The 23075-nt window shown below is 39.2% G+C and overlaps 1 protein-coding gene across 11 annotated transcripts in view; it reads left to right on the top strand.

The window, feature by feature from the left end:
* MTAP (methylthioadenosine phosphorylase) overlaps window positions 1–23075 on the top strand; it is a 355183-nt gene that overhangs the window by 194590 nt on the left and 137518 nt on the right. For 2 of the 11 annotated variants that reach the window (XR_010148751.1, XM_016960683.4), the window contains exon 1: window positions 21901–22069. The exons of 1 other annotated variant lie outside the window; for it this stretch is intronic. Coding sequence is in view for 8 of the 10 variants with exons in the window: in XM_016960683.4 (XP_016816172.1) it covers window positions 22037–22069 (33 nt within the window). In the remaining 2 variants the exon portion in view is untranslated. Of the gene's footprint in view, window positions 1–21887; window positions 22239–23075 lie in introns of those variants that run through there. 8 more of the 11 variants (XM_016960687.4, XM_054657986.2, XR_010148750.1 and 5 more) reach the window with 6 other exon arrangements.

Here is a 23075-nt window from a genome sequence, read left to right as displayed (position 1 = left end):
AGGGACACGGATGAAGCTGGAAACCATCATTCTCAGCAAACTATCGCAAGAACAAAAAACCAAACACCGCATGTTCTCACTCATAGGTGGGAATTGAACAATGAGAACACTTGGACACAGGAAGGGGAACATGACACACCGGGGCCTGTCATGGGGTGGGGGGAGAGGGGAGGGATAGCATTAGGAGATATACCTAATGTAAATGATGGGTTAATGGGTGCAACACACCAACATGGCACATGTATACATATGTAACAAACCTGCACATTGTGCACATGTATCCTAGAACTTAAAGTATAATTTAAAAAGGAGCTACATTCTTAATATATTCATTTCAAAATTGATAATAGTAGTAGCTAATATTTGCTAAGCACTTACCATGTGTCAAGCACTGTTCTAAGTACTTTGTATATTTAATCTAATATAATCCTGAAACAACCTCATTCGTTAGCTACTATTAATATCTCTATGTTACAGGTGAGGAAACTGAAGTGCAAAGAAGCTTAATAAGTTTTTTCAAGTTCACTCAGCTACAGAAGGGAATAGGTGGAATTCAAACCTGTGCAATGTGACCTCATGAAAATAGAACTATAGATTATTTTTCTTTTTCATGCTGTCCTATATTATGATTGAAATTTTGCTCAAATTATTTTTAAAAGAAGGAATTTTCTGTAATCTTTTCCACTCCAAAAAAGCTAAATGTATAGAAAACATATCTCTGTAGTGCTTTACCAAATTCTGTAGTGATTTCTCTAACTCTTTGAGGATTACTTAGTTTAAAAAGCACCTGGGAAAACAAGGATCAGCACTCCACATCCTAGTATCATTCCCAATAAACCAGTTTCAGCTATACCTTGATTAAAGAGAGTTAATGCCACCAGCTTCCAGGAACTATCAGCTCTACCGTGCCTGTTGGGACAAAGATTATTATCATATGTTCTCATTTACCTGGTGAACACACTGCACTCTACTGTAGGTGAACACTCCTACACTAAAGAAACAACTACAATCAAATTATAGAAAATCATACTTTCCTTGATTGCAGAGGCATAGGTTAGAAAAAAATGTGTAACAACCTTTTTTTACCTTTTCATAAATAAAATCCTGCAGGGAATTCTCTAACTTGAACATTGTTAACAGATGACATACCAATCTCTTTTGCTTTCACTCAAGAACAAAGGTAAATCTGAGTGTCATCGTGTGTATACACTCAGTTTAGATTCCTTTTAGAGAAATAATATACTGGTTTGTCTTGCATAGCTTGGGGCCGCTGGATTGTGGTGACATTTTCAGTAAAGCCCAAATACTGATTAATCTCTCCAAACTAGTCCTCTTATCTAGCTCATTCCTAAGAATCAATATTCTTTAAAAAAATTTTCAAATATATAAACATTTAAATATTTTAGGGGCTTTTCCTATAAGTCTTCAGCGATAATCAAAGAGACCTGAGACAGAAGAAGAAAACAACAAATACACAGAAACTAATTTCCACCTATGACAACTCCATTGATTTATCTTTGGAATAGAAACTGCTTTCATTCTCTTTGGAATGTGCTGGGTTTTTTTTTCTTAGATTGTATCTCAGTGACCTGGGTTAAGTACAAGATATTCAGCAAGTTGTTCAGTAGGTAAAAGGAAGTCACTAATTTATTCCCTCTACCTATTGCCAAGCAAATTCACTTAGGGGTGAGGCTCCAGAAATGCTTTCTTCATGACTGACCAGCAGTTAGATGACATGGCTTCTGGGACAGAATGACGGCGTTAGCAGAGTCAGGGCTAACTTTGTTAGTGCTTCTCACCTTTGCATAAGTCATTCCAACCAACAGCCTTGTTTTCACTTACTGTCCAGGTGAAGAGAAGGGCAATGATTAAAACCTACTCCGTGGCATATTTGTAAAACATTTTGAATTTCTCCTAATGGGATTTTTTTTTCTACAAAGTGCAAAACACTAGATTACATTAACCATCTTTAATGCTACGCTGAGACAAATTATATAGATATAATTTATAAAGGAATAATTTTAATATATTAAGAGGCATTTCTATGTTGAAGGAGAAAATTTATGTATTTTATACATGACATTATATTTTATTTGATTATATATATAATATACATCTGCTAGTTGAGATTTCTCTTTTAAAAAAACAGTGTTACAAATTTATTTTTAAGAAAGTGGGTCTACCTGGAAATGGCATAAAGAAAGATTTCATTGGGACACAGGATGTTTTTGTAAATAAAGTATGATTCTGCATCAAATTTATAACAATTTAAACAAAAATTTAGGAAAGATTTCACAGGCCTCCAGCTGAAAGTTCTTTTTTTTAATTTCCAGTCAGCGTTTTTGGTTTTCCTTAAAGTGATCATGATTTGAAATGACTAGGAAGTATCTTCTGCCTTGCGTGGGAATAGAAATTTACTTCCTTAAACCTATAGAGGGTTTGCTAGGATTTAATTTCTATGTAAGGCAGAGGTTAGAATATATTCACCTCTAATCGGTCTGTCCGGCTATAAGATCCCTTTTCAGGAATTGTTTCTAGGACACACACACAAAAAAATGGTGGGGAAAACTACATTCTCATTTATTTCTTCCCTAACACTGGTTGTTTAAACCCACCCACAAATCAGAATTAAGTGCTTCTTCTCTGGGCCACAAACCTCCCACTTTGCTCCTTAAGTACACTCTCATGTCACTCTGCTTTGAATTAAAATTATTTGTTTTCAGGTAGACTTCCTCCAGTAGAGTATAAGCTCCTTAGAGGCCAAAATCTGTGTCTTATTCATTCAAGTGGACCCTACAGCTAAGGTGTCATATAATTTACTGTCCAATCTTGGACAACACCTACAAGTGTACCTCTGGTCTCACACAGACTTGGTCCAGACTTGATTGTGATCTCATCTGCACAATGTGCATAATATGAGTTGACATCTTATATTACTTTGAGAAATAAATAAAATAATTCATAAAATATACTTAGCTCTGTATCATGCCATCATATGTAGCAAGAATTTGGGGAGGAAAAGCTTGTTGAATCCTTCAATTGAATCAAACCTCTTGCTTTTCTTCCAATTTCTAAGCTTTTCTTTCAACTCTTATTTCCCCTCTTATCTGAGCTTCAGATAACTTCGTTTTCTTTCTGTTTTTCTCTGGAATTGCTCTTAGGGCCTTGTGAGTTTTGTCCTTCTGTTTTCTTTTCTTTTCTTTTTTTTTGGCAGGAGGAGAGGGACATCTTTCAATTCACTCATTCAATGAGCATATGCAGAGGACTTCTTGTATGCTCAAGGTGGTAATGGAAATGTGCCAAAAAGCCTTTTTTTTTTTCACTTTATTTCTTACTGTACCTCCATCTTTATCAATCTCTAATTTTTCCAATTCCTTCTCTAAGTATCTTGTTTTGAAGTCTGTATTTTCCATGTATGATAGTCTGGAATATATACAACTCTGACTCCCTTGAGTTGAATTCTTATGTTCTTGTTTGGAAATGGCCCCCAGATTGGCACAGCACCAGTAAGAGTGGGATGTAGCTTAATCAGCTATGTATTTATCTGTGTGATCTGCACCCACAGTTATGAACAGCTGAGCCAACCAAATGTATTTAATGTCATCCCTTCATAATTATTCTCTAATCATGACCTGCTCCTCTCCAGTCTTATCACCTTGGTGTCTCTGAGGATAAGTGAAGACCTACTTGGGGGTAGAACTTGGTTTGGCTCACTTGCCCAAAACTCTAACAAAGTTACAGAGATACCAGTATCAGCTTTCCCATTGTTATCTACCACTAGTGATAGTATGTGCAGGTACTATTAACTAGCAACTGATGTTCAAGTTAAAATAATAATGTCCACTTCAATCAAATCACTGGGTGAAGCAATGAATTCACCTTTGAAGGACTAAGATAATGTGTGTGATTCCCCTTACCATCCCTTTTCCCATCTTATACAGGCTAGAAAACCTGTTGTGCATGTTTTTAATAAGGCATCAAAAACCATAAACTTTTCTTTTTCTTTTCACTGGACATCTGTGGACCTAATATAGGTATTCTGTAGAACACACACATGCCAGAGAATGCAGTGAGAGCAAAGCAATGTGATGTTAGCCCAACCCACAAATTGGTGTGGGAGCCTTTGGAAAAAGTATAGCCTGTCACTTTCAGTTATCGAACTAAGAGACCATAACAAACATCTGAGCAGCTTTGAGTTTTCTGTTTCTGAACAAGACATTTCAGAGAGGTTGTGCAAAGTATATACTAAAATGCATGTATTTTAACTTGTCTAACATAATCTTGTGACTATTTTGGTGTAAAACACTCTTAGACTACTTGGGATTTTCTAAGAGTTGAACTTCGGAATTTTTAGAACATGGCTTAAAATTCAAAACTCAAAACTATAAATGGAGATTGTGACATAAGGGATTGAAAAGGGTGAGAATCATTCTGAAATGTTTATAGTCATACCATCATGATTCTAGATTTCAGGAACAGCACCTCATTTTTACCAAATAATAGATAAATATGAAGCCTCACCTGCACCACAGACCTGCCCTGTATAGTCAGCTGGCCAGTTGACTATGGGGTACACCTGATTAAAGGTTCCAATTTTCTGCCTCCAGTCTACCTTCAGACTTAAGACATCAACATCATGCCTGGTGCCATTTCCCTCACTCTGCCTCTCATATCATAGTTTCTCACACCCTTTTTTACTTAGCAATGTGATAGAGAAGGAAGACAAAGAACAATTGTTGGTGACTTGTAATATATCAGAAATTGTTACATGTTTTATTCCGTTAAATCCTGGGGCAATGATGCTGCTGCTGCTGACGATGATGATGATGATGGTTTTATAGATAAATATAAGGCTTAGACAGTTTGCAAATCTTCATAAAGTGGAATCACCATGAGTTTTGAAGGGTGAAAACTTGCACAAAGTCACACAGCCAAAACCGGTACTCTTGTCTCTACAACTCAGTGCCTTTCCACCATACTAAGTTGCTTCCCAGGGTGTCTGTCTGCATCTGTACTCTTCCTTCAATTTACAACAGCAAAAGACCCACTAAAAGCAGAGAATAATTGGCAAAGAACTTTGCACATAGCAGGTGTTCCACGTTTGTTCAATGAATATCAGATATAACTTGCAAGATAAAATTTGTTTTCTCAGAGATGAGCATAGCTCAGTAGCAGGGTCTTCCTCTCCTCTCCAGCCTATATCATGCAGAGTAGTCTGGGCCCCAACGTGGTCATTAATTTTATGTGTCATCTTGGCTAGGCTATGGCACCCAGTACTCTGGTCAAACACCAGTCTAGATGTTGTTGCAAAGGTTCTTTTTAGACGTGATTAACATTTACATCAGTAGATTGAATAAAGCAGATTACCATCTGTTACATAAGTGGGCCTCATCCAATCAAATGAAGGCTTAAGAAAAAAGACTGAGATCTCCTAAGAAAGCAGGAATTCTGCCACCAGACTGTCTTCAGACTCAAGACTGCAGCATCAACTCTTCCCGGAATCTCCAGACTGTCAACCTGCCCCACAAAGTTCACACTTAGCCCCTACTACTATATAGATATAGATATATACATGCATATGTATATAAGTACATGTGTGTGACATACACTTACACACATACACATGTGTGTATATGTGACATACACTTGACACATGCACACACACACATCCTACTGGTTCTGTTTTTTTGGAGAATCCTAATATAACTGGCATAACTTTCCAGCTAAAAACCAACCAGTGTTTTTACAGAAGGCCAGAGAATGAGTATAGGATTCGTTTATCCCCCTTCTCATAATTAACTTCCATGTCCCTTTACTCCACGGATGGAAAGGAAGTGGGTGTGAAATGCTTCCTGAGGATGGGCATCATTCTGCATTCTGATGCAAGCATAGCTGCTTCTGCTGCCTTTGCTAACTTCACAGGGGCCTGACCCAAAAGCCAAAAAGGCCATGGGCTTATATTATCTATCACTTCAATTTAAGTTATATGTCTTTCTTCCTGAAAGTCACGGAGTATCTGCATGTGAGAGGTTGCCTCTATTAGAAAAAGCAGGTTTTAGATAGCAAAACCCACTCTGCCAGAAATTCTTTGTTGCCTCTTAGTAACTGTTGTTTTGTACCAGTTCCTCCCCTATTGAAATGTAGGTATGCATTCCCTTTAGCCCTTTTCCAGGTATGTTAAGATTGGATTATATTTCATTGTCAGTTCCAAGAGGACTATCTGTTGATCCTTAAAGGAGCTGCCAAAGAAGGATGGGCTTTCCTCTTAAAATTTTAGACCTTTTGCTTACTCTTAAAAATAAGAATAATACAGGATTGACTAGAAGATTGGTCACTCTTCCATAATAAGATTAAATATTCCAATTTTCAAAGAATAGATTATATTTTCTAATGAAATTTAATAGTAAAATCCAATGATACTCAATTGCCCTCATATGTGTCCAGTCATTGCTCATGATAGAACTTTTGTTAAAAGATGAAAACAATTTACCGTCTTGTCCTTCAATCCCTCCTCCAGTAGAACCTCCTGCTTAAAACATTTTAATGCTCTGCATGTCCTGTAGAATAATATCAGAAGTCTTTAGGGTGCTATGTAAAGGTCAGAAACACCAGTGCTCATGGGACTAGAGGCAAGGCTGGGACTGAATGTGAGAGGAAGAGGCCAGGGACAAACTGGGCAGTGCGCATGTCATCCACTGATACTGTGTTGGAATTAGAGAATGATATTGCAAGACACTCCAAATTTTCTAGAAAGCTTGGAAACCCCTATTTTTTCATGTAGAGGTTTCTAAGTTGTAAATGTTGACAGCTTATTTTTTAAAAATACTAGCCATGCACGGTGGCACATGTCTGTAATTCCAGCTAGCTGGGAGGTTGACGTAGGAAGGTTCCCAGACCCCAGGAGTTTGAGGCCCCCCTGGGTAATACAGTGAGACCTTGTCTCTAATAAATAAATAAATAAATAATGAATGAGCGAAACAAACCTCATCTAATTTCCAAATTAACCCTTGGATTCCTGTTTCCAATGCTGGACTCTGACCTATGTCCGCCCGAAAGGCTTCATCTCTCACTCTGCCCCCTTATACTCACACCCTGTGCTCTAACCACATTCCAAGAATGGCAGCTCTTTGAATGTACCACATTGGTTCCTACTTTGGTGCCCTTCAACACATGTTGCCCAGCCCTGCCTTCACTACATGTCCAAAAGCCCTTCCTTGTTCCCTTTTCTTGCCTGCAAATACATATTGCACAGTTCAGCTCAAGGGCCTTTCTTCAAGGCATCCCTCACCCCTACCCAGGCCAAACTCACCATACCCTACCTTGTCACCCCCTATCCCAAAACTGTATATAACCTCCTTATTATATCTATAACATTTTGCTCTTATTTTCTTGACTTCTCCTAAAAGACTCTAAGTTCTCCAAAGGCAGAGACAGTATCTTTTCAATCTCTATTCTCAGCACCTCATGCAGTAGCTAGTATACCATCATCATCATCATCATAATTAACACATTCAGTACTTACCATGTTCCAAGTGCTTTACAAGTATTAACTTGAACTCTCACACAAACCCTGGATAATCACCCTAATTTTACAGATGAAGAAACTGAAGCCGAGTGTCATAAGCTTCAACACCAAATAGTGTAGAGTCAGAGAGTATGGGTCTACACCTTGCTTCTCTATCATGTTTTCTCCCATATGGCACAGTGGTTTTGTTTTGTTTTGTTTGTGTGGAAATAAAATTAAACCTAAGGGTCATTTCCTAGTAGTTGATCACTTCAGTATTTCCAATCTCTTTCTTATGTATCTTTCAGTTGCTAATAAAACAGAAGGCTCAGAGAGATAGTTTTGCCAAGAAGAATTTTATTAAAATACTGCTGCTTAAGGACTCTAATCCCACCCAGTCCTCCTGAATTCATCTGGTCTTGATTCAGCCTTGGTGAAAACAGGGTGCAGTCTGACCTACCGATAACCCCATTAGGCAGTTTCTTTTGATGCAAACAGCAATTTAAGCAAATATGCCCTTTTGTTTTCTCTAGAGCTCTTTCTTATCGTAGTAATATCCAAGCTGAGCTTCATGTGGGAAATCAAAGAGCCAAAGACGGGGACTTTTCATTATACACAGAAATCCGACGGAATGCTTTTTATTCCCATTCAAGCAGTTACTACTTATCTGCATGACTAAGGCATGGAAGATCTAAAAAGAAACTAAGTGCTAGTCTGGCCTCTGCTCCTTCACCCAGAGGGAAGTTTCACAAGCATGTTTAAAGCTTCGGGTCAAGTGCTGTCACTCTCAAAAACCAGTGGGTCTGCATTTTCCTTTGCACTACAAGTACTCTAACTACAGACATTGTTCCGGTTTTTATCTGATTATAAGTATCCAACTAAAGTAGTTAAATGTTTAGAAAAGGTAAATAACTGATAGTGCATAAGAGAACCTGAAGTACTCTGTTGACACTTAAAGTATATAGCCAAGGACAATGGAGGAAATCATTTAGTGCTATTAATCAGTAATCTAACAGTACTGTGTCTGTGTGCAACTGTCTTTCTTTTGGCTAATATCTGTGAATTAATTTGTCATTGAAAAATCTGATAAAGGAATATTCTAAAAGTACACAGTGAAATCCAAATTATTTCTATCAATTACAGCTCACCTTTTCTGAGGCTTAAACTTGACATTTAAAAACATTTTAGTTATCTCTTTCAAAATGAACAATATACCTCTGGTTAAAATTCTACCTTTTAAAAATTAAGATATTTGAGACCTACAGGGCTTAATCCTCTACTTAATATTTACTTTACTTTAGTAGCTTTTCTACAGAAAGTTTGTGAAAGATTTCATCCCCTATATATGTTTCTTTATCCTCCAAAATCTGGTCCCACAACTGTACTCCTTGACCCATGAGGTCAAGTGGTGCCATCTGCTGGTCATAAGAAGCGGTGTCACCTGCTGGTCGTTGGTATATAACTATGAGAAAAACCACGCGCACTGTTGTAGAAGCAACTTAAGTAAACTGCAGTAGAGTACACTTACCACTTTAGAATTAACCTTTAAGTTATAACTTCTCTCTTTCCCTTCCCCCTTTCTCTCTCGCACTTTCTCTTATGAAGCCAACACGACTCAAGTTTTAGACTATTTTAAAAGGCAGGTTTGAGAAAAAAAAAAGAAAGCAAACTTTTGATGCCCCCTGGTGTTCAGGTTCCTTAGCATTTCTGAACTTCCTCTTTTGCTAAAACTAAAACCATAATAATGTGTTCTTCATTCATTCATTCATTTAGTCATTCACTTATTCATTCATCTAATGAACATAACTATATCATGAACCTATGAATTACGCTCTATTTGAGATAACTGGATACCAGATTGTGACCAACGTGACAAGGAAAGAAAAATGAAGAATCTCAAGACAAAATTCAATTGAAATCTGTTTTGAAGTGTCCTTTGAGTTTCTCAGTTCAGTTGTAGCAAATCTGTGATGGCTGGCCTTATAAGTAACCTGAGGAAGAGAGGAAAAGAGGGTAGAAGGTGAAGGGAAGAGAGGGGAGGAAGGAGAGGATGGGCTGGATCAGTGAACATGATATAATCCACTCATGACACACAGAACAGACAACTTGTTGCTTCCTCTTTAAGTGCATTATAAACTAACACTTTTTTTTTTTTTTTTTGAGATGGAGTTTCGCTCTTGTTGCCCAGGCTGGAATGCAATGGCCCAATTTCGGCTCACTGCAACCTCCGCCTCCCGTGTTCAAGCGATTCTCCTGCCTCAGCCTCCCAAGTAGCTGCGATTACGGGCATCCGCCACCATGCCCAGCTAATTTTTGTATTTTTTAGTAGAGACAGGGTTTCTCCATCTTGGTCAGGCTGGTCTCGAACTCCCAACCTCAGGTGATCCACCTGCCTCGGCCTCCCAAAGTGCTGGGATTACAGGCGGAAGCCACCGTGCCTGGCCAACACTTTTAAATAAAGAGATAAATGAGGTTGATGGGAATATATTACTTTACGAGCATTTGTGTCTAATGCTTTAACTTAATTGTGGCAATTATTGTCAGATGGTCTAGGATAAAATTGTCTATCTGGTACCTGACTTTTGGGGAGCTCTAGGAAGCCCTCAGCAACATCATATTTCCCTTTGCACACCTCTGCTCCAGAGATATTTTCACTGTTGGATAAGAAGCTTCTTAGATGATCACCAATACTCCATGCCTACTCATCAGTCCAGCCACTTGAAACAATCACCAGTACAACAGGACCGCCATATCTCCATGATATGAAATGAAGAGCTCATCCACGTGCCAGGAAGGTGGTGCACCCCAGCTGCATGGGAACAGAAGTTCCTGTGCTCAGGACCCTTCTAGACTTCACTTTATGTATCTTTTTATCTGGATATTTATTCATATCCTTTCAAATACCCTTCATAATAAATCAGTAAACGTGTTTCCCTGAGTTCTGTGAGCCACTCCAGCAAATTAATCGAACCCAAAGGTGGGGGGAGGAGGTTCACGGGAACCCCAATTTGAAGCCAGTCAGTCCGAAGTTCCAGAAGCCTGGACTTGCAACTGGGGGGAAGGAGGGGATGGTCTTGTGGGAGTAAGCTCCTAACCTGTGGGATCTGATGCTATATCTGGGTAGATAGTTGGAATTAAATTAGAGGACACCCAGCTGGGTCTTCCTGCAGAATTGACTGCTTGCTTGATGGAGGGGGAAAATAAACACATATTTTTGGATCACAGAAGTCTCCTGTGTTGATTGTTATGGTGTGAGAGCACAGGAAAAATGGTTTGAGAGTTTTTCCCAAACAACATGATATACATGTACCAAAATATCACTGTATCCCACAATACACACAATTATTTTGTGCCAACTAAAAATAAAAGGAAAAACAAGAATTTAAAAATCCTAGCATGGTACTGGCGTAAAAGCAGACATATAGAACAGTGGAACCCAACAGAAATTTCAGAAATAAACTCCTATTTGTGGTCAATGTAGTTTTGACAAAGATGTCAAGAACACACAGTGGGTATAATGACAGTCTCTTCAATTAGCAGTGTTGGAAAAACTGGATATCCACCCACAGAAGAATGAAATTAGACCCTCATCTCACTCCATATACAAAAATCAACTCAAAATAGATTTCGGATTTAAATGTAAAGCCCAAAACTGTAAAATTTCTAAAAGAAAACATAGAGGAAATGCCCTGTGACACCGATCTGGACAGTGGTTTCTTAGATACAACATAAAAAGCATAGGAAATAAAAGAAAAAATAGACAATGGGACTGTATCAAACAGAAAAATCTTCTGGACAGCAAAGGAAATAATAGAGTAAAGAAACAACCCATGAATTCGGATAAAATATTTGCAAATCTGTCTTCTGATAAGGGCCTAATATCCAAAATATATAAGGAACTAAAACAATTCAGTAGCAAGAAAACAACCTGATTAAAAAAATGGGCAAAGGACCAAAGTAGACATTTCTCAAAAGAAGATAAATGGCCAACAGATACATGAAAAACTATTCAACATCATCAATCATCAGGGAAATGCAAATTGAAATCACAATGAGATATCAAGTCATTTCTATTAGAATGGCTATTATCAAAAAGATGAAAGAGAACAATTGTTGGAGGGGGATGCGGAGAAAAGGGAACCCTTGTGCACAGTGGTAGGAAGGTAAATTATTACAATCACTTCAGAAAACAGTACAAAGTTTCCTTAAACAAATAAAAATACAATTACCATATGATCCAGCAATTCCACTTCTGGACATATATCCAAAGAAAATGAAATGAGTATGTCAAGGAGATATGTGCACTTTCATGTTTATTGAAGCATTGTTCACAATAGCGAAGATGTGAAATCAACCTAAGTGTCCATTATGAATGAATGGATAAAGATGATACACAATTGAATATTATTCAACCTTTAGAAAAAGAAGGAAATTCTGCCCTTTGTGACAATGAGGATGAACCGGGAGAAAATTATGCTAAGTAGAATAGGCCAGGCAGAGAAACACAAATACTGTACTGCATGATCTTACTTATATATGGAATCTAAAAAAGTCAAACTCATAGATGTAGAGAGTAGAATGGTGCCTACCAGAGGCTGGAGATTTGGAGGTAGTGATTATCTGAATGGGGAAAGGGAAGATGTTGATCAAAGTGCACAAAGTTTCAGTTAGACAGAAGGAATAAGTCTGTGATCTATTGCACAGCATGGTGACTATAATTAAGAATAATGTTTTATATATTTCAAAATTGCTAAAAGAGTATATTTTAAACGTTCTTACATAAAGAAATGCTAAGTAGCTGAGGTAGAAAATATGTCAGTTTGATTTAATTATTCTATAATGTGCATATATGTTCATATATAACATCTCCTGAATATATACAATTCAGGATATATATATATATACATATATCTCCTGAATATATACAATTATTGTCAATTAACAATAAAATTAAGAAAGATATAGCAAGCAAAAAAGACTCCTCTTCCACTTTCCCTCTTCCACTTTCCACTTTACAAATACATTTCCCACTGCATTCTTATGAAGTGCTAGTTTAGTCATTAGTAAGCCTCTTTACACTTCACCCTCATTTTAAGTCACCGTTTCCATCTATTTTCCTTTACTGAAATCTGCCTATCCTTTTACTCTACAGCTTTCTCTTAAGGAGGTTGTTATTTTTCCATTCCCTACATACTAGGGGACTGTGATGAAGGGTAGCAATCTCCTGGTTTCTCATTGCCAACTCCATGTTGGTTTGCTTCCATGGCCTCTAGAAAAACTAATGCTATTAGAAGGTAGTCTCTTCCATCTGGCTCTACCATCCTCTGATCATCCCTGTGGCTTTGATTTACCAGCCCCTCCAACAGCTGGACCTTGTATCATGGTCTTCGTCTTACCCCAAGTCCTATCTGCCACAGTTCTAGGAGATGTAATATGAATGTAGACAATACACACACGGAGATTTAAAAAAAAACAAACCACCTTCCCCCTTTCCCCCATCTGACTAATTCACTTGCTCACTTCTTGGATCTTGCCATAACCTTTAGAACTTATTACTCTTCTAAAACCTTGAGCTCCGATATCTCCCTCCAGGACCTCCTCTCCTTCCCTCTTTCACATTCCCTCACCCTACCCTCATGGCTCTTAGACTCCTTTAAGTCCTCCAGTCCCTTGATCCTCCACCCGCTTGATCCTCCACCTTCCCCCATCATCCAGGTCCTTCATGGCTTCATTGTTCCCCACAGGGCTGGATTTCTTTGATTGACAAGATAAACTTATACCTCCCCAACATCCTCAATTCCTTGAGGTCCTGTCTGATCAGACAAGGGTGAAGGGCTGTCAGAAAAAATTACACGCCCTTGCAGATTGGTACCATTTCTAATTCATGGTCCCTAATCTGACATGGTCAAATCTTTGTCATCTTTTCTCAGACTCATTATGCAACCCTTATCTCTTACTTTGTTAAGAAAATTATACCATCAAGAGTCGTCTTTCTTAGGTTCACAGCACCTACTCTTAAACTATCTAGAGGCCCCATTCTTACCTCCTTTCTTCCAGCCCCATGTCTCCATTCTAATAGAGGACTATGATTTCTGTCAGAGCTTCTGATCCCATTCCTCTGGGATCTTGGGCCATTAGCCATACCTCTCTTAGTGTCTTCCATTTTTTCTTCTTTGTGAACTTCTTTTCACCTGCATACAAACACGCTCAAAACTCTCTCATTAGTAAAAGAAAAAAAAAATACCCCATTGACTACCTATCCTCTGCTGTTCATCTCCCAGTATCTCCTCCCTTTTCATCCAGACTTTATGAAGTACAGGTTTGTTGTTTCTTTTCCTCACCCACAGGCTGTTCACACTCTCTCCAATTTGCCAGAGTTTCGTTCTTGAGGCAATAGTCCATGTGAATTTTGTATTGGGTATTTGAAAAAAAAAAAATCCAGGGTAAAATAAGGGTGAGAGCTCTGTGTGTGAAGAAGTATTTAAAAGCTATTTGGGTTTTAAATTGTATTAAAAGTCAGAAAATTTAAAAACAAGTCTTCCTTAAGCATTTCTGTTCAACTTACAAATCTTTTTATACTGTTTACAAGTTGAGTATAATGAGAAATATCACCTTTACTTTTTTATTGATTACTGTATTAGCTATTTTTGGATTAACATTTCTAAATTGAACAGAATAATTTTCCTCGATACTTTAATTATATTCGATTAAATATTTTAAACAGTTTTTCAAAAATTTGACTTTAATTTTTAAGCATTTCAAATATCTGACAGGACAAATTTACAATACCTATAAACAAAATGTTTCCAAGAACTCAGATAATGCTTGAAATAAAATTATTTATACTCAGGAAATATAACAAATCAAAGTACCTTATATAATCTGATAATATACAGAAACTTAGTCAAATTATTTTTGCCTTTTAGCTTAAAATCAAACTTAAAATCAATTGCATATTCAATTGGAATTATGAGGATAACCTCTGAAATTCTATGTATTTTATATACTGTATAAAGTTTTAAATAAGAAACAGAGTTTTTCTTTAAATTTAGCACAAATGCTATGTTTGCTTTATTTTGACATTTCTATATTTAATTCAAAACCATCCCATGGTGGAAAGGCACTTATCTAGAGTGACCATAAAATATATCTTCTAAACTGGGACACATTTGAGAGGGAAAAGGGGAACACTAAAAATAATTAAAACTTGTTAATTGATCTACAGTAGGTATAAACCAGGACCATCCCAGCCAAACCAGGCTGATGGTCACTCCTTCCTGATCCAAGTGTAGGGAATCACTTACAATTTGGACGAGCAGAGCTTTGTGGGTTAAGTGTTTATGCTCACAATATGGCTATATAGGTCAGAGATGTGAGTGAGACCAGACATAGGTCCTGAGAGCGATCTGCTTCCTCAGTGATTCCATCTGTGTTGCAGGGGGACCTCTGAGGTTTTTTATAACTGTTGCATCAACCAGGGACTTCAAGTTTACACCATCAAAGTGATTTTGTGATTAATTCTTTCTCACTTTCTTTATTGCCTGATTTGGGTAGATAGAAGTTACCACCACCATCATCATGGGTTGCTTTTAATGTTTCCAAGAGGTCACAACTCTAAAGTCACAGGGATGATCAGAGGATGGTGGAGCCAGATGGAAGAGATCACCTTCTAATAGCAAAGTCATTTTAATGGCATCTCATTGTCTTTGGCATTTCCTTCATACTATTTTTCTGGCTCTGAAACAAATTTTTGTTTTTGCTCAGGATAAAGGTCATTAACAACTTCTTAATCAAATCTAATCGAATTTATTTTTTCTTAGTATTAAAGGACCACATGATTCATTATCTAAATGACTGTCTCCTGCACTTCAATTTCCTTCTTCCCCGCTAACAACAAACACATACCCCTCACCTCTCTAATTTCTTAGCTCATCCCTTAAGACTCACTTTCTCCAGGAAAACTCTAAAAGATGCCCAGCTCTGTGTTTTCACAGTATCTAAATTTACCCTTATCACATTGTTTTATAATATTTGACTTCTCTTTCTGACTCTTCTCACCAGATCAGGAGTTTCTTAAGGGCTCAGAGACTATATAGATCATACATCTTTCCCTCTTAGCACTAAGTTTAAGGACCAGAACATGATGGTGTAGAGAAACTTTCCCGTTGGAGACAAGGCATACAAATTTATTTCATGTGAACACATGGGAGCCTTCAGAATGAAGACCCAAAGATCCAGGGAAAATTTTCCATTTTTATGATTAGCTTTGTTAACCCAAAATATCTGAGACAGGTCTCAGTCACTTTCGAAAGATAATTTTGCCCAATGTTAAGGATGCATCGGTGACACAGCCTCAGGTCCATGATCGGCCTTCCACTGCATACACAATTTAGTCTGGTTCAGTGAATCCACATTTTTACATAAACAATAGGGCAGAGAAAGCAATCAGATATGCATTTGTCTCAGGTGAGCCTCAGAGGGATTACTTTGAGTTCTATCTGTCTTTCGTCCACAAGGAATTTCCTTGGGCAAATTGTGAGGGAGGTATGTAGCTTCTTATATTTGTAGCTATCTCTTCCAGGAATAAAACGGGAAGCAGGTTTGTCTAACATAGTTCCCGGCTTGACTTTTCCCTTGGCTTAGTCGTTTTTTCCCTTGGCTTAATGATTTATATTCCACAGGTTCAACAAAGTATGGACAGCCATGTAGAAATATGATTGGACAAAAAGGGCATGACATACTGCTAACAGACTGAGTGGGGAAACCCAGCAAAGCTGTCTGTCTAGATTCTTCTTGGCCTCTCTGTGTAGGATTCCTTCCTTATGGGTATGAGTCAGGTCTCTCTCTGGAATGGGGGTATTATAACCCACAGTCAAACAAGATAGGTCAGACAATTTCTTCATGGCCATATTTGCATATCTTTTGGTTCTTACCTTTTACACAGAAAGGCAGAGGGAAGGTTAGAGAAATATGTTTAGGTTTTACGGCTGGCTTTAGGGAAAAGATCTTCTGGTTTCTATTATCCACCTTGGGGAAGAAGGATTCTAGTTTCTATGGTAGCATCAGGGGGATAATGGGCGTGAAAGACAGGCAGGAGAAGGTCAGAGAAAAACTTTCGCTTTTGAGGCTGCTTCTGAGGACTTCCTTTTTGGGGTGTTGTTATCTGAATCTCAACAGTGGAAAAAATAATTAATCAAGAGTTTAGACTTTGCAATTAGGACAGATTCAGGACTGAATCTCAATTACTTTAGTTATATAAATTTGAGAAGACTTCTTAAATGCTCTGAGCCTCATGTTCCTCATGCAATGATAGTGATAATAACACCAACACTTGTCCTTTCTCAAACATCACATCCTACCTAGAATTTAATTATCTCAATTCAAGGCTTAATATCTGTAAAATTCATAAACCCCTGGGTGAGGTAACATTTTAAGGTGATTTTGGCAACTTAACAGGTTTGATAGGTTTGATTGACATTTTGATGGGCTAGAGAGAGGGAAGTCCTGAAGATTCCAAACGGACAAGGAAGCTTTGGGGAGAGGCAAATAAGCAGAAAAGATGGAGTTACAGCAATTCAACTTCTCTCTCTCTCCTCCTCTGTAAAATGGAAATTATAATAGCAATGACATTAATATCTGTGAGGATTAAATGAAGAATATGTGGCTCTTAATAAATATTAGCTGTTTTGTTGTTGCTCTTGAAGATGCTCAGAAGACAAATATGACTTTGTTCCCAACTTGTTTTTAGGATTGTATGTACAGACAACATATGGATTTGCCAGAGAAGAAAAGCAATGCTTTTAGACTTATTTCCCGCCTTAAGTTTTTAAAGTGGAATAAAGAGCAGTGGGTCACATAAGAGCTCATTATATGGGTCTTTCATCATAGCTTTAGATCCTGACACGCTAAGGAGAGATTATGTTGCATCTGTGATATTAAAATACATCTGGGTATCTATTACTTTTTGGCCCTTTTCTATACAAAGCACAGAAGCTGAGAATCATGTCTCTTCAGATCAAGACTGAACATACTCTCTCTTTCACTGAGGGAGGTATAGGGTTCAGGGCTTAATCTTACACTTTGCTTATCCTATAACAGAAATAATAATACCTATTATTATTTATAATAGGTATGTGAAGATCCTGGGAGTCCAGGGTAGATGGCCATTCTGTTAACCTGAATATGCTTTTAATGTGCAGCATTAATCTAAGAAAAGTGAAAAAATGGTGAGATTTTACTTCAAAAAATCCAAATTATATGCAACTTAAGTCATCTTCAGTAGAGTTTCAGAAATGATAGGGGAGATACAACTTGAAGTGAACTTTGAAGACAAGACAAGGTGATTTGCAATGAAGGATATTTCTAGGATAAAAGGGACTTTGAATAGAAGGAACGAATAAAGAAAACTGAAGGAGAACTTGATTCTATTGCAACAAGAAACATATGGCTAATTCCAACTATCTGGAGCATACCAACTTTAAAGCAGACTGTCAAAACTGACCCTACTTAACTCATTTTAAAGCATGGGGTTCTTCCCTCAACCAAAAACACAGATGCCAGGTTACACTTTATAACTGGACTCTCCACTTTCATTAAAGGTCATTATAAGGAATTGCCACCTAAAATGTGATGTAAATATTTTTTGAGAAACCTAGTATATCACTTGCAATTCCCTCTATAAAGTACCTGCAATAAATGCATTTTTAATATTAGATTTCAGTAATATTTTCTTCACTTGTGACATACTACTTATTTTGTTTTATCACTATGATAATGGGAGAATGGAACACTTCTCTTTGTTTTTTGTTCTTATTTCCTTAAAGTTTTAGAGTAATAGTCACATACTAACCTATAAGAAATTTAGAAAGGTTCAATTAGGCTTTCTATGACAAAAATATCTAAGTCTCTAGTTACTAAAATGTTAATGTTTATGTTGTATCATGGTCTATACTGCAGAGTCAGGGTAAAGACACATAGCTGTATTTTTTAGATCAATAATTTGTTCAGTTATTTACAATCAAGAGTGTTAAGAGAACTTGGATTGCAGACAAATCTCTTATACATTTATCCAATTATATTCAATGTTTTTTCAGAAGGGTACCTTAGGACTGGCCTGGTACATACTTGCATATCTTTTGCTTCTTAATAAACACTAGCCACTATTTTCTTTTCAGTACATTTTTTTTCCTTCTTGGGCAGGATAAAGAGAAGTTGATTATTCTGATAATTGCCTGTGGAGAAGTTTCTTTGGATACAATTTTATTAAGGGCATTGAGTCTCTGAGTTTAACTTTTTTCTTCCCAATGACCACACTGTGCACAACGATGATGTTGTGGATTTTGAACCTGAATTTATACCAGTTCAGACATCTTTGGCTTCTTCATGCTGGCATAGGCTTGCCCGGCTGAGAATCTGAAGATGCAATAATTTTTAAAATGTATTACTGTCATTATTACTATTAGTTTACTTATTGTTCCCCCAGATATTTTTTCAACAATGTTCTGCTAAATCTAGAGTGGCTGCTTGCTAATAGAACTTAAGCTTTTTCACAAAGCTTCCAATGTGGGACTCTAATCCATTGTCAAAAGTAGTGGCCAAAATGTCCCTACTCATTGTGGCTGTGATACAGGTGTATTGTAAAAAGATCTGATTCACACACCATTGGGGATCTCTAAGCACACCTCCATGTTATTTAGAATTTTTATTTTGGCCCAAATATCTACAAGGTAGTGGGGAGTTATGTGAGTTTCTTAGGCCATGACAACTTGCCAGCTTTAATACCTTCAGATGAGGATGGGTTACCAGCCAGCTTGGGCCCATTTTGTAGTACCCATCCAGGACAGACATACTGGTCAGGGGCAGAAATATAACAATTCAGTGGGAAAGCTGATATGGTTGGCTGAGGTGATACATTTCATGCATTTGTGTGAATACTTCCTCCTGAATATTTGATGATTCTGGAATGGTTTGGAGACGACTTCAAAAATAACATGTTTAGTAAAAGGGAACTGTAGGACACTGAAGAACCACTGCTCAAGACCCAACATAGTCAGCTACTGGTGATAACCATTTCAGTACTTTGTTGGCTAGGACCTAGAAGTTGGGAAGACATTTATGAGAGATTATCAAAAAGGGAGAAGCTGTTGAAATTTTTATACTGTTTCATAATCAGAATTGTTGTAAGGTGACCTAGTTCTTGATAATTATCTTTAGAAAAGCAAGGGTACAGGTTAACAGAGGGGGATTTATAGGATAAGAACAGAAGGGCAGGGCAAAATCTATGTTCATAAATAGACCGACTCTCCTTGTCTTGTTTACATAGTAATCAAAAAGGGAGACCACTGAAAATTTTGCGTATTGAAAATTATTGAAAATTTTGTCTTCCTTTTATTTTAGGGCTTGTTAAGAAAAAACATGACCCAAAACTTGGAAATAAGGCAAAAATATTACTGCCTACCTTTTCAAAGATACTGTGCTAAAGAAAGCACTGTCCCACAAGCCTGCCCAAGGGTTATCCAAGTCTGGGTAGCAAGGGGTCATTTGATTCAGGCACTACCCTGAGCGGAAAACAATGGCCCAAGACCTAGACCAAACCCAGCTCTCCACCTGTTTTTGTACAGCTTTGAACTGAGAATGCTTTTTTACAATCTTAAGTGGTTGAGAAAATATCAAAAGTAGAATAATATTTTGTCACATGTAAGTTTATATGAAATTCAAACTTTAGAAGAATTTCCTCTTCACAGACATCACATCTTCAAGAGCAAATGCTTGAGCCCTAACCTGCAAGTTATAGTAGAAAAGTCCAGAAGTCCAGCCTGGTCCTCGCCAAGTTTCCAACTCCTATGCCTAGGGGTATTTTATGCGTACAGGATCTAACTTGGTTACAGCGTCTAACTTTTAGCAGAGAGGCAGTGCTGAGTAGAAACTGGACTTGTTAATCATATCAAGTCACTTAAGTTGGCTAGGATCCCCTACTTAGGTAGCGGCCATAAAGCCTAGGGCATCCCTGTGCCCTCAATGGTTCACTTCTGAGTGGTGGGCTTCCTGCTCCTCAATAGAGCAATCGGCAGAAAGGCCCCTAGAAAGCTACACTGTCTTCATCCACGAAGGACTCCCTGTCTCCTATTCCTCAAAGGAGTACCTGGATTCTACTTTCATTCCTCTTTTGCCATTGCATTTTATAACTTAAAAGAAATAGATGATTGTAACAGAAGAAAAAAAACTTCACATTGTGAGAAAATTTAGACCTAAAGCATAGAGTAATGAGAGGACGAAGGTCTATACTGTTTAAGTAAATAGGTTCTATGAGCAGCATCCAGGCTAACATCACACAGTGGTATTTTGAATTAAAGTGTACTTGTGTTTTGTTTCCGTGTTTTGCTGCTGTAAGGAAAGAGGAAAGCATCCTCTTTCTCGGCCCTCCTCCCACGTCCAGGCTAATTTGCAGCATTTCTACATCTCAGAGTCCACCCTTAAGATCCTTGCCACCCATTATTTTGTTTCAGAACGCTTAATCCATCAAGGAAGGTTAAATTGGATTATCCCAGTAGGGAAGGGATGGGGGCTTTGAGCATGAGGGATTATCCCTGTAAAGGGCTAGTGGTGTGTGTGTGTGCGTCCTGCTAGTGTTGAATGATGGAGACCTGAGTTTGTATTCTGAATCCAGGTGTATTCGATGCCGCTCCAGCGTAGAATGGGTTAAAGATGCCTCCAGCCAGGTAGAGCCAGACTGGGAGTTGCGCAAGGTCTCAACCCCCTAAAAGCGGCGCCTCAAATTGAAGATGAGTAAATCATAGTTCGTAAATCAGAAAGATTATCCAGTAGTACGTTACTCTGTTTATTTCCCTTTCGTCATCCCTAAGTCTTGGGTCAAGTCCATCCCACTTCTGTCCTCCAGGAATCAAGGGAAATACGCAAACCCGAGGTGGGTTCGCAGCCGCAGGAAGGACAAATCATGCCCCCGCCGCGGCGGCCGCCCCGCGTTAGCTGCCTAAGAGAATCTCAGCGGCCGGCCAGTACCCGCCTTGGTGAGGATTCTCCCTCCCGCGAGAACTTCTGGAATGCCGCCGGGCCAGATTTTGCAGCTGAGGCCTCCGACGCCACTAATATTGGGCCAAGCAGGGAGTGCTGCTCTTCCTTATAGGGTTTTAGCGAAAGTTAAGTAAGCCAATTAAAGTGCAAAACACACAGTCTGGAACAATACAGCGCTCTAAAAATGGTCTCCATTATTATCATTATCCGTTAGTTATAACTGGGGATGAAAAAAAAACGACAAAAACCTGGAGAACCGGAAAGGTCTGCAAAAGGGGCGGAACGCGGGAACTTCGATTTGGGGAAGGGGTGGCGGGGGAGATCCCACACAAGCAGCCAATCCAGCTGTCCCGGGGAGGAAGAGGAGGAGTCAAGGCCCGCCCCTGGTCTCCGCACTGCTCACTCCCGCGCAGTGAGGTTGGCACAGCCGCTGCTCTGTGGCTCGCTTGGTTCCCTTAGTCCCGAGCGCTCGCCCACTGCAGATTCCTTTCCCGTGCAGACATGGCCTCTGGCACCACCACCACCGCCGTGAAGGTGAGATGAGCCCTCCCAGCCGCAGCGGTTCGCCCTGCCGGATGCCTTCTCGCCCCCGCCCCGGGGGACCGCGCCTCCGGGGGCCATGCGCCCGGCCCGTGCGCCCCTTGCCGCCGCGGGGAGGGACTGGGGCGCGGCACTCGGGACTCACTTGCCGCGCGAGGAGAGGGTACGCTTGCAAATGATCCCCCTGCCGCACCGCCAACACACACACACACACACACACATAAACACACACCAGCTTTTGGCTTATCTGCACCCGCACCCCGTAGGGCGTAGGCACCCCTTTAGAGAGAGGGGTCGTGGATGGGAGAGGCTGCGCCCATGCCACCACCATTCCTGAGAACCACTCTTCTCCCAAGAAAGACACCCGGCTGGAGTCAGCAGGTGTCCGGGCGCCTGCAGCTTCTGTGACCGTCTCCTGGTGCCTTGCGGGACTCCAGCTTCCGCTCTCTGACTGCTTGCTGCCTGCGGCCCACGTGGGAGAACTGCTTACTTGCTCTTTTGTATGCTTCCGGCTTCTTTTTCCTCCAAACGTAGGCCTTCTCCGTGCTGAAGTTTTCCCCAGCAGCGTAATACTGTAAGGATTCTGAGACTTTCTTCGAAAAGGAGTACAGGCGTCCGTTTTTAGGGCTGCACTGTTTGGAGGCCTCTGGCTTGAAACTGCTTTGTTTTGCAGCCTTGCAAGTTAGAGTTCAATTTCCTTGTGCCCTAGGCCCTGAGAGGCCTTGATACAAGGGGTCATTGTGCAGTGGGAAGCTTTGTGCTGAGGAGGGCACGAGTTCCGAGAGTAGCAGCTGGCTTCCCTGGGGTTTTAAACCCTTCTCTCCTGGTTAGTATTCCGAGAGAGAATTACAGCACATAAAGAAAAATTGATGATAAAACTTAAGACGTCTTCTAGGCAGTTTATTACTGGCTAAGAACGCAGTTAACTTGTTTGATTTTTAGAAATTTTTGGCCTATGGGATAGGAAGGTCTGCGATCTTCTCCAAAGCATCTCGATTCC

Source organism: Pan troglodytes, chromosome 11 (assembly GCF_028858775.2).
Source record: "Pan troglodytes isolate AG18354 chromosome 11, NHGRI_mPanTro3-v2.0_pri, whole genome shotgun sequence".
NCBI classification, from domain to species: domain Eukaryota; kingdom Metazoa; phylum Chordata; class Mammalia; order Primates; family Hominidae; genus Pan; species Pan troglodytes.
Note: the sequence above shows the minus strand (reverse complement) of the source record. Positions and strands in the feature narration are given on the sequence as shown.